The 12,685-nt window shown below is 37.8% G+C and overlaps 1 protein-coding gene across 1 annotated transcript; it reads right to left on the reverse strand.

Moving 5' to 3' along the window:
- Positions 1 to 6,915: 6,915 nt before the first annotated feature.
- On the reverse strand, positions 6,916 to 11,979 carry LOC143546558 (protein INCREASED PETAL GROWTH ANISOTROPY 1-like). The gene is made up of 5 exons (XM_077038206.1): positions 10,891 to 11,979; positions 9,776 to 10,089; positions 9,587 to 9,698; positions 7,286 to 7,417; positions 6,916 to 7,205 (listed from the first exon to the last, which is right to left on the reverse strand). The coding sequence occupies exons 1-5, from the start codon at positions 11,977 to 11,979 to the stop codon at positions 7,077 to 7,079; spliced, it is 1,776 nt and encodes a 591-aa protein (XP_076894321.1). The 3' UTR covers positions 6,916 to 7,076.
- Positions 11,980 to 12,685: the final 706 nt, after the last annotated feature.

Consider the following 12,685-nt stretch of genomic DNA (forward strand, 5'->3'; position numbering starts at 1 on the left):
ATAATTAATAAGATTAATTATTATTAACTACATTTATTGAACCGGTTTTAATAAAAAAAATTTTAACTGATCACCACTGAAACCCAACAGTGGTATCAGAGCCTTGGTTACAACATAAGAGTCGAATCCGGTATTTTCACCGGTTCTACATCATAAACTTCAAAGAAGTTGACGTTTATGATCTAGATAAAATATTAGGGCAATTTTAGTTTGGTCAAAATTTTATTTATTTTATTTGACCAAAATATTTCCCGACTTATTTTTCGTTGAATAAGTAAATCTAGCCCGACCTTGTTTGTTTGGTTGAATGATTTTTTATTTTGGCCATATGGATGGTTCAAAAGTTGTATTTAGTTTTCAGTTTTATTTTATGGTATTTGGCCACCTTGATGGTTCTAAATTGTAATAGACAGGGTTTAGTTTTTCATTACTTGTATTAATGTAATTTTGTAATGAAGAAGACCCAAAGGAAACCAAGGACGAGCTCATGGAGTTCTTGAAGTCAGTGGGAGTTACCAAAGATGACGGGATGCACCAAGAGTCCATCCTTGTGGTTGTTTTGTGTTGTGACCCCTTGACCCGATTGATCTTGCTAATAGGCTCTAGTAAGATTAATCACTAATCTTGACCATTTAAGATTTACAAGTTCTTATTTGTTATTTTGGTTGCTTACTTAATTATAATAGGTTATAATACCACCAACCTAATACCAAATACATTAAAATAAATTAACCAATCAGGTTTTGTAAAATTAAACTAAATTTAATTTTCCATAACTAATAACTTAATAGGTAAAACTATTAACTTAAAATTGGTTGGTATTATCGCGACAATCTTAGTTTTAATAGGTTATTTAAAACTAAGTGTCCTGAGAGATGAAAGGGTTCATCAAGTTGTCTCGATCAATAAAGTAAAACTGGACTTTTACTCTATTCGGTAATATTTAAAATTAATCCCAATTTAAATCAACAGTCTATGCCATCCTACTATAAGTCACACTTGAGGCATATGGTGAAAATTCAAGTGTTTGGAGCTACAGCACTGCACTTGATTTCTAGCCTATCCCTTCAAGGTGAAAAGGTTTCGTTGACACATCTGGCTCTTTCACAAGTGACTACACTAGGGCGACTATTACTTTACTCTCTTGTTACGTGCTACAGCTGTCTGGAGACTAAGGTGGGCATAGATGAGGCTAAATGTAACTCCTTAGGCAAATGTTGTCTTAATATGCCTCATAAACGAGAGTTGTGCTCTATTCACAATTGACAATCGTTGTCTGTCTGCCTAACCACTTACTAATGTTGTGTGCTACAGCTGCCATTAGTAACTTGAAGCCAGATTCTCAAATTCCTATTTACTAATGTTATTGGGTCATTAATAATAGGGTTAAAACATCGAAAATACTAATAGAATTTACTTTTGCTTACTTAAACAGATGTCTATTGATAATAACTCCGCATTCACTCTCAAGGCTATCCTTGAGAAAGAAAAGTTGAATGGCACCAACTTTCTTGAGTGGCACCGTAACTTGGGACTTGTTCTCAAGATGGCAAAGAAGCACTATGTTCTCGATGGACCTGTTCCAACCCAGCCTGAAAACAATGCTGCTAATGCCAAGAGGGTTCTTGACAAGCATATGGATGACTCGGCTGAAGTCGCTTGTATCATGCTAGCCACCATGTCTTACGAGCTTGCAAAAGGCTTGGAAGATTTTGGTGCCTATGAGATGCTTGAGCAACTCATAGGCATGTTCCAGAAACAAGCCCGTGAAGAACGCTATAACACCATGAAGCAGCTTATCAGCTGTAGAATGGAGCAGGGGTCACCTGTTAGTGCGCATGTCGTCAAGATGAAAGGGTACATCGAACAACTAAGGAAACTTGATTATCCCCTGTCAGATGAAATGGCAGCGGATTTCATCCTGAACTTTCTTCCCAGCTCTTACAATCAGTTCGTAATGAATTTCAATATGAATGGCTGGGTGAATACAGTGTCGGAGCTTCATAGAATGCTCAAGACGGCTGAGATGAATATTCCCGTTAAAAACAATCAAGTTCTTATGGTTCGATCTGCTGGTGTCGTCAAGCCTAAACCCAAGAACCGGGGTCGTAACGGTAAAGGCAAGAACAAGGTTACTGTTGCTGCCAGGAATGCCACCAACACTAACAAAGGTGTTGCAAAGGTACCACCGCCGCCTCCTGAGGAATGTCAGTGCTACAAGTGCAACAAAATGGGACACTGGAAACGTAACTGTCCCGATTACCTTGCTGAGCTGAAAAGGCAGAGGACCAATGGTGAAAGCTCCTCTAAAGGTATTTCTATTTACGTTATTGAACTTTTCACTGTCTCTAACAACACATGGGTATTTGATACCGGATGTGGCTACCACATCGTTAATGTCTTGCAAGAGCCTGAAAACTGGAAGAAGCTGAAACAAGGCAACATGGAACTCATCGTTGGTGATGGGAAGGGAGTCCCAATTCTTGCAACTGGCGCATATCGTTTTGCTTGTCCATCTGGCCTTGTAGTTACTTTGGATAACTGTTTGTTTGCTCCTGCTTTGACTAAAAACATTATTTCAGTTTCTTTATTATTTGAACAAGGATTTAAGTACGTTTTTAATAGTAATGCTATTTCTGCCTACTTGAATGATATCTTTTATTTTGAGGCTAAACCTCGAAATGGTATTTATGAGGTTGATGTTCAAATAAACAATAATGTATATAATCTTTCTAAACGTATCAGATCTGGCATCAATGATACATTTCTATGGCATTGCCGACTTGGCCACATAAGCAAGGCACGAGTTAAGAGACTCCAATCCGAAGGGATTCTTGAATCCACATGACCGGACTCTTTTGATGACTGCGAATCCTGCTTAGCTGGAAAACTCGCCAAAGGTTCCTTCACTCATAAGAATGAACGAGCAAAGGATCTGCTGGGAATCATACATACTGATGTATGCGGTCCTTTCAGAACCATGTCTAGGAATCATGAAAGATACTTCGTTTCTTTTATTAACGATTATAGTCGATATGCCTATGTGTATCCCATGAAACACAAGCATGAAACCTTTGAAAAGTTCAAAGAGTTTCAAAACGAAGTGGAAAACTAACTCGGGAAAACCATCAAAATGCTTCAATCAGATCAAGGCGGAGAGTATCTCAGCTCAGAATTCATACATCATTTGAAAGATCGTGGAATTGTTTCACAGCTCACTCCACCCGGCAAACCCCAACACAATGGTGTGAGCGAGAGGAGAAATCGAACCTTGCTAAACATGGTCCGATCAATGATGTGTAGAACTAACTTGCCTCACTCCTTTTGGAGTTTTGCCCTTTTGACCGCCACCCGCATTGTCAATCTGGCTCCAACTAAAAAGGTAAGCAAAACCCCATATGAGATATGGCATGGGCAAAAACCCAATTTGTCTTTCCTTAGAGTATGGGGATGTGATGCTTATGTCACTAGTGATTCTGACGATAAGCTCGATCCTCGCGGCGTAAAGGTTGTTTTTGTTTGACACTATAACCAAGGCGGATATTATTTCTTCCATCCTGATACAAATGTGATTTCTATTAGAAGGAAGGGCCACTTTCTCAAGAAGAAAATTCTCGATCGAGGAACTGGAGATAATATTGTCGATCTTGAAGAAATTCAAGAACTACAAACTACCGCTGAGGAAGTTGGAACGTCTGATCAACAAGTTGTTGTTGCTGATACATCGGACATGAAAACAAGCATTCGTAGAAGTAATAGGACTCACGTACCAAACTCTAAATACCTATGGCATCTAGATGGTTCCGAGGTCCTCTTAGTAGCCGAGTCAAGCGACGAACCTACTAATTACAAATCTGCTATCTTAGATCCGGAATCTAAGAAATGGCAAGATGCCATGAACGCCGAGATGCAATCTATGCGTGACAATCAAGTCTGGAACTTGGTTGAGCTACCCCCCCCCCCCCCCCCCGAGTGTTGGGCAGTAGGGAGCAAGTGGATTTTCAAGAAGAAAACTGACATGCATGGAAATGTGCAGACTTATAAAGCACGACTATGATGAAACCTTCTCGCCCGTTGCTATGACTAAGTCGATAAGGATATTATTTGCCATAGCCGCGTACTATGACTATGAGATATGGCAAATGGATGTCAAAGCTGCTTTTCTTAATGGATATATTTCTGAAGATGTCTATATGGTTCAGCCTGAAGGTTTTGTCGATCCTAAATATCTAAACATGGTGTACAAACTGAATAAGTCCATTTATGGACTTAAACAGGCATCTCGCAGCTGGAATCTTCATTTTGATGAGAAAATCAAAGAGTTTGGTTTTATCAAAAATGAAGATGAGCCTTGTGTTTACAGAAAGGCTAGTGGGAGCACTATATCATTCCTCATCCTGTATGTAGATGATATACTGATCATTGGAAACAACATCCCTATGCCTAAGGAAGTTAAGAACTGGTTGAGATCTTGTTTCGCAATGAAAGATCTTGGTGAAGCTGCTTATATTCTAGGACTTAAGATCTGCCGAGATAGGTCTAAGCGGCTTCTAGGGCTGAGTCAAAGTACATACATAGACAAAGTAATGGCGCGCTTCTCTATGACAACTCCAAGAAAGGAACACTCCCCATGGCTAAAGGAACCGTGTTGAACAAATCGCAATCTCCGGTAAGGGACATTGAAACTAAGCACATGCAAGCAATTCCAATGCTGCAGCGATTGGTTCTATCATGTATGCTATGTTATGTACTAGACCTAACATCTCGTATGCACTGAGCATGACTAGTTGTTTTTGGTAGAACCCTGGCATTGTCCACTAGACTGCTGTGAAGAACATTCTAAGGTACCTGAAAAGGACGAAAGACATGTTCTTAGTGTTTGGAGGAGTGGAAGAAGAGCTCACTATAAGGTGTTACACTGATGCTAGCTTCCCGACTGACCGAGATGATTCTCGCTCACAATCTCCTTGGATGAAGAAATTCATAGCCCCCTCGATATGGTTCCAAGTTTTCTTAAACCGATCGATGTAATCTGTGATAACACGGGAGCCATTGCTCAAGCCAAAAAGCTCAGATCTCAACACAGGGCCAAGCACATTCTAAGTTCCACTATATACAGGATACACTGGAACAAGGAGACATCATAATAAGCAAAGTAGACACAGATCAAACCTAGCTGACCCGTTCACTAAACCGATGACTCAGGACAAGCATGATCATCACAGAAATGCTTTCGGTCTTAGATTAGCTAGTAGTTTGTTTTGATTTAGTATTTGGATGTGTGAACATTTAAAAAGTTATACTTTAAGTTCTCTATTGATTTAATGGTTAAATGCAAATGTTGAATAATATAACTGTGTTCGGTTTTAATACGTTTAATCCGTGAATATTGTATTCTAAATTATCCGTAGTCGGTCAGACTTGTGGGGACGACTCTGAATTAAGACTATTCTGACTTTGGACTCAAGGAGTTGACTTCCAAACTCATAGACCTCATTATGAATGACGTTGGATGTAACTCGCATCAAATCATCTTCATGGATCTTAGTCATAAGATGTTTTGATACTGGTATACTCATTTAGTATCCTCAGACCTGAGATACATATTAGAACTTTCGTTTACTAAAGGTTATTATTTGATCATTGTTAACCGTTGTCGCGTAACTTCCAGCTATAAATGCATTGGTTGGGAATAATCTGAAGTTTAATGGGACTTGTATGTATTCAAGATGGGATTCTGTACTCTTACATGATATGTAACAGTTAGACATCTTGGCGCCCTCGTTGATTCAAACTGGTAAAGTGTGAGGCCTCACCCAAACTAACTGTGTGTTTGATTGGACCACTTTGATTCTAGATCGAGAACTATAATGATTGAACGCCATATGAGATTGAACTTGATCCATATCTCATTGTTCAATTGAAGTCTTATATAGAAAGGATAGATGACAACGACTACCATAAATTCGTTATCTTGCAATAGTGTACTCCAAGATTATTTTGGTTAATGAATTTAAAATGTTATAACCTGTTGGGGGCAGCTATGTGTAGCTAGAGTACCGCTGGCTGTCAGTATTGAGTAACTTAACCAGAAACCATCCAAGTGGGAGACTGTTGGAATTATGGACCGGTTCGGGTAAGTCAATACGGCCAACCAGGTTATGACCCGTGAGAGTTACACCGTGAGGTAACGAGCCATTGACCCGCTTAAGTTAGTTAACCGGGTTAGATACTTTAACGAGATGAAATTACATGGAGTGGGCTTTGGAGCATAAGGTGGACTTGTTGGCCCATTAGGTTTATAACTAACTAAGTTAGTTAAACCTAATTATATGTTATATAAACACATGATGTTATGGATATAACCTTAACCCTAACCTAATCAACAAGTCCATCTCCTTTCTTCCTCCACCCCATCGTCGGCGCTGCCTGACCACCGCCGCTTCACCGCCTGCAGCCGCCGCTATACGCCGCCACCGCCGCTGTCTGCAGGCTGCTATCCGCACACCACCACCGCTGCCGGGTTGCCGTCGTGCACCGCACTGTTGGTCGTTGGATCTCGTTGTGTCACCTAGCTCGGTTCGTTAGCCTTCAGTGTCTCAACCGGTTAATTATTAACCGAGGTAAACTTAAATATATTGTTAGTTTATATTTAATGTTTTGACTCGTACTCGTATTGTTTGTAACCAGATCCTATCGGGTTTAGTTTCGGTGCTGATTAATTATATCCATTCCGCTGCGTATAACTATAATTAATAAGATTAATTATTATTAACCACATTTATTGAACCGGTTTTAATAAACAAAATTTTAACTGATCACCACTGAAATCCAACAGATACGTGAGGCAGATAACCAAGTAGTTGACTATACTGTAATTTTTTCGTAATTTTTTCTTCTCTGAAATCCAATAGACCTATAGATATCTCGTAATTTTTTCTTCTCTGAAACATTAAACATATAAACGCAAAAAATGCAAATACAACGTCAGGGTATTAACAAAAAACGAGTCCCTTTACATTAAAAGATCCTGTTAACGAATGGTGAAGCTGAGTTTGCTTACAGATAAAGAATGTTTAGCAAGCATTAGACCTACACAAGACCTTTTGTTGTTGCTGGTTTTGGCACTGCTCGTGACATGTTGTTACTTTATCACGCAACTCTTGAAACGCCCTCATCGTTTCAACATCAAACCCGCCAGCAAACTATCAATCAAATACCCGATTCAAAACATCAATTTCAACCTCAAAGTTAATTATAATATAAACAAAAAATAAAATGTTACCTGATGTACGCGAAATGCAAAACGCACGCCTTGAACTATTAACTCTTCTTCTTCAGGACCGCTAACAATCTCGAGTTCCTTAGACACTCGTCTCATGTACTTCATTGCTAATTTGACCAACGCAAGTTTGATCTACAGGGATGCAAAATCACTGTCATTGTTTGTTCAATCTTTATTTTGTTTTAATATTTTCTAAGTGGACAAGATGGTAGCCAAACAACTATGTTGAAGCAAATTACAAGTGTTATATATAAATGTCTCGGTCTCAAGTTGAAAATTTAAATTGAACCTTAAATCATGAACACAGTTTTGTATCAACACTCAAATATTACATACTTCCAGCAAAATATAAAAATCTGTATAGGACAAATATTAGATAACAAATCGACATGAAATATCAGTTTTATTTATTGCATGAAACATATTTCTTTGAAACTACAAAAACAAACAGGTCTACCACCTAAACCAAACCCAATCCATTTAGCTAAACACATTTGCGAGTTCGACCCAAATCCGACCCGAACTCGTGTAGACTAAACCAAAAATCTGTAATATCATGTGAGTTTTAAAATCTTGGCTTCAAAAGGCCAATCCCTTTTTGTAAGAATTGAAAGGTTAATATAATAATCAGTGTACAACCCTTGATGCAAGATGTACCACTCACAAACATCCAAAAAGGGGGGAAAAGAATCCAAGCAATTAAGTTTGCATTTGAGTGTGGGGTTTAAGTTTCACGTGTGAGCATATATACAGCAGGGGACCTCTTATAAACTGAACAAAATCTTTGCAACATATTCGGCATTTTGTAAGCAAACCAATATTCTGTTTTTATTTATGTTCTAATGACTTATTGTAGATTTGAGCCCCATGAACTCAAGTTTTGTTTTTCTTGAAACCAAATTTAGGTAAAAAAACACATATTTAGGGACCACCGACAGCTTATATTTTCTAGCACATGATTGTTTGTAAATAACATTTGCATAACACTCAAGGTCGACGCGTTTTGTACTGGTTGGAAAACAAGCTAAGATGGGTTCAAGTTAATATGAAAAATTGCACCCACATTGACACTACCATTAGCTTATTAGCATCTAGTTTGTGTAAAATAACGAAACTCCGTAAGGTGCGATGTACAATAGGAGTACAATGGAAGACCTAATCAAATAATATCTTCTAATGATTGTAACAACATAATATTAAAACCCTAATAATATATTCTCTAATGGTTTCATGAGCAGTCTACACTCAAAAATGCTCGGCAACACACTTATAGTAACATTTAAGTTGACCCGTTGGTAAATGGACAAGTCATACGGGTTGGATAACATGCTAAAATGGGTTCGAATTAAAATGGCAAATCAGATCGACATTGTTATTGAAGTTTAAACAAAATATTAGTTTAATTTTATAAACTTTAAGGGTCTGTTTGTTATTAGTTTAAAGTATGCTTAGGTTAAAAGTATTATTTTAAATAAGTTAGAGGGTCGGTATTGTAATTAGGTTGATACGTTTCAAATGAAACGTTGTGTCGGTCTAAGGGAACGGTTGGTAGAGTTTATATACCCCTCCATCGATCACTTTCATTGTATCAGACATATCACAATAATCAAATTCAAGTTTGCATATCAGATGATTTATCATCTTGTGTTCTTATTCAATTGTTTGATCACCAATTAACCAACAATTGTAACCAACATTAGCACCTAACTTCTTGAGCATTCTACGCTGAAATATTATACACAACACATTTACATTAACATTCAAGACGACCATTTTACTAGATGTGGTAAATGGGTCAAGTCATATGGTTTGGATAACGAGCTAAAATGGGGGAAAAATGTGAAACCGGACCTCAGACCCAAGTTTCACTAATTCCCTTTCTTAAACCAATTTTTTCTCTTAACTTTTACAATCTTTAATTATTTCCTTTTTTAGCCTTAAATACCTAAATCATTTATCAGCATAATTTATGCGTCTATCTATAGTCTTAGTTTAAAATTTTGGCCCATATATAGAATTCAGTGTAAAAGAGCTTAAGAGCACCTTATGACCTAAGTGATAGTTCAGACATTCGATAATTATTCATGTTTTTTTTTTTTTTTGGAAATACTATCTGTTTTATACTTGCTTCCATTCTGGAGTCAATAACCCATGATCAAACCTTAACCAACACATGCTCACCCGTACTAAAAACATAATATGCATATGACTTACAACCTGTTTTCCATGTTCTACCTAATTAATCTTATGAATTCTTTTCTACTTAATAAAAAAAGAAAGTTAAAAACAAGCAACAAGTACCTGAGCTACAAATCCTGTTTCTTGCATCCAACACATTGGGATCTGAAACACTTTGTATCTTGTTGAAGCAGATTCTCTCATCCTTGATAAGTTATACACTCCATGCTCTAATCTGTTTGTCACCAAATTTATAAAATCAATTTAAAATTTAAAAAATAAACCCTGTCAAATAAATAAGGATATTCATACTTCTCAAACAATGCTTGCATTTTCTTGAGAGCAGAACCACAAGGTTGTCGGGGATCATCACGAAACGAAGTTGCCTCGGATTCAAGCTTCTTTAGATCACAATAACCGAACGCGGCTTCTCTTAATGCATCTGCTTTGCGTTCGGGCCATTCAAAGTGTTTGAGCACCGCCCGCTCATCAACCAAGTAAGAAAGTTCGTCGTCGAGCCATTTTACAAATTGCACAACATCCTGGATGTCTGTAAATGACGCATTCTCGACTTCTTTGATCAGAGATTTTATGAAGTCACCTTGTGTTTCCACATCTGTTTTTATCTGACAGATAGACTGTTATTAGTAACCAAGTTTCAATATTGTTGTAACACAGGTCCTAAGTGTCTTTTCAACTAAAAGAGCCTTAACTTTTGATATTGTTTCATTGTGAAATTTTTCATAAACGGTTAAAATCTGATACTTGAGTAACCTATAAGTATATCTTATTTTATGTCAAATTTATAAAAAAACAGTTACCAAGTTTCACTATTGTTACGATAAAGTTATCAAAAAGTTCTTTTAACTAGAAAGCCACCTCAGTTTCAGTAGTTGTTTTATTGTTAATGAAATATAAAACTCCGGTATATCTTGCTTTATGTTAAGCTTTTAAAAGGTCATTAAATGTATTTCATCTAACAAGTCACTTAAGTCTCAATGTTGTGAGTTATATACAAAATACATAAATAAAACACTTATAAAAATAGTCATTAACCAGCGTCGAGCATCATTATTGTCATTCTCATTTTGGTGGATAACAAAATGATTTAGAGTGTATAACAGGAAGTGTTCGTTCAAATGTTCAATCCTAATAAAGTATTGCATTTAGTAGTTTAAAAGAAAAAAGGCAGAGTGCCATTTATGACACCGATATTGACCAACAAAATTTTATCTTAAACTAAATAATAATTTAAATGTCGAAATTACCCTTTGGCATGTGATCCAATCTTGATTTCAAATTTCAAACGGTCATATCCAACAACAATAATCAGACAAACCATTTATTATAATAAAAAAAAGTTCAATGATGACGTGTCAAAGGGCAAAAAAGGTAATTAACAACACTACTCAACCAAAGCAACTTACAGCGAGCAAATGAGTAGACCGGTTCTCGATTTCTCCAATCATATCTCGTGTATTCGCCGTCGTCGGAACTTCACCGGAGGAAGACCCATTACATGAATCCCGGCGAGAATCCCTTCGCATTAGTGAGTGATAAAACTCCACCACCTCCGGTACTCTCCTCACCTTCGCCGGCGGCTTCTTAATACTTTTAGGCGGAGGCGGCGGCGGCGGAGGAGCAGCCGTTTTAGCAATTTTAGCCGGAGGCGGCGATGGCGGTGGCGGAACTGGAGGTTTATCCTCCGAGCTGCTACTATTAGAAGACGATGATGACGTTAACGGCCGTGGAGGCGGTTTCGGAACTCTCGGAACACGAGAACGCACTTCAATTAGCGAGTCCGCCGCTACATCTAATGAATCGCACCGAGAAAGCCTCGGTAAATTATCAATTTCCACAAGAATAGACTCTTTAGAGCCGGATTCGGTGTAGCATTTGTTATCGGATGATTCGTTGTGGCTTTTACTAAATGCAGCATTCGAGATCGTGTACCCTCGTTTCAAGCTTTTAATCATATGAGACTTACTCGAAACCGATTGCAACTCTAAATCTTTTATCCTGGTTTCGAATTGCTCCTTCTGTTGGGTTAATTTCAAATGCAGTGTTTCGACATCTTGACGCAACCGCTCATTCTCTGCTTCCAGGCACTCGATCATCTTACTGGATCGTGTAATCTCCAAATCCTTTCTCGAGATCTCGCTCTCGAGAATCGGTAGAATCGCTACTGATTCTTTTGACAGCTTCTGTTCCACTAGCTCGGTTCGCAGCCGCGACTCGCGCTCTCGCAGCTCCTCGACTAAATTATACAGCTCTGCCACCTGCGCTGACGACCTGGGGAAGTAAACCCCAAAGGAGCGAGAGAACATCGCTCCTTTTTGCGTCCCCTTCCCTTTACCACCCGAGGCGGTTGGTAAAGGGGAAGGGGACGGAGAATTGGAAGAATGCTGTCGTTGCTGCGAGTACTGTTGGTGGTGTTTGTTTTGACTCGCTTCGATCTTCGGATTCAATGGTGATTTTTGTAATCCCATAGCTAACTTGACCTTTCCGGCCACCATTGGCGCTTAAAATGTTAACTATGCAATGTAATGTGCTTATGGGCGTTGTTAGGGTTACCTGTGAAACTGAGAGTGAAGGGGGGGGGGGGGGGGGGTTAGAGAGAGAAGAAGAAAGAAGATGACGATGAGATGATACAACTGGTTGGGTACGATTGGAAGGTACATCCAAAAATAGTAAAGGAAAAGGGGTGGCACGAATTACGAGGAACGGTCGTCTTTGTGTTTTTTGGTTTTGAAATATATAGTAAGTTTAATAACTCGACTATTTAATGAAGGGGTATTATTGTTGCTACGCGCCAAACATATTTTGAAATTGAAGGGCAAATTGTCAATTTATTTCCCTAATTACCTTTAGTTCTTTCTCTTTTTCTACCTTTAAAACCTTTTTATTGTAAAGCATGTCATTAAAATATTATATTTTAGTAATTCGATAATAATAAATGAATATTCAACCGATGACATTTGTAACTTTTTATTTTTATTGTTGGTTATGATGGTATAAACAGATTTCAAATAAAAACCACTTTGAGTTTTAAGAATTTGAAATAACCTAACGTAACACAATTTTTTTTTTAATTTTTTACACATGCGTAATATATGTAGGTTACATATACGTAAAAAAAATTACAGAATTTTCTACGCACCGAGTCTACTTTTTACATATGTGTAACGGACGTTAAAATTAGTGTAATCAGTTACATCTTTA

The sequence above is a fragment of the Bidens hawaiensis genome, unplaced genomic scaffold (genome assembly GCF_021521415.1).
Source record: "Bidens hawaiensis isolate Kalapana, Puna unplaced genomic scaffold, B.hawaiensis_p1.1 tig00014403_1, whole genome shotgun sequence".
NCBI lineage: Eukaryota > Viridiplantae > Streptophyta > Magnoliopsida > Asterales > Asteraceae > Bidens > Bidens hawaiensis.

Coding starts and splice junctions, on each gene's coding strand:
- LOC143546558 (XM_077038206.1), bottom strand. CDS start 11,979: ATGGTGGCCGGAAAGGTCAAGTTAGCTATGGGATTACAAAAATCACCA. Junction 9,699..9,775: donor ATGCAAGCATTGTTTGAGAA/GTATGAATATCC, acceptor GGTGACAAACAG/ATTAGAGCATGGAGTGTATA. Junction 7,418..9,586: donor AAACAGGATTTGTAGCTCAG/GTACTTGTTGCT, acceptor GCATCCCTGTAG/ATCAAACTTGCGTTGGTCAA.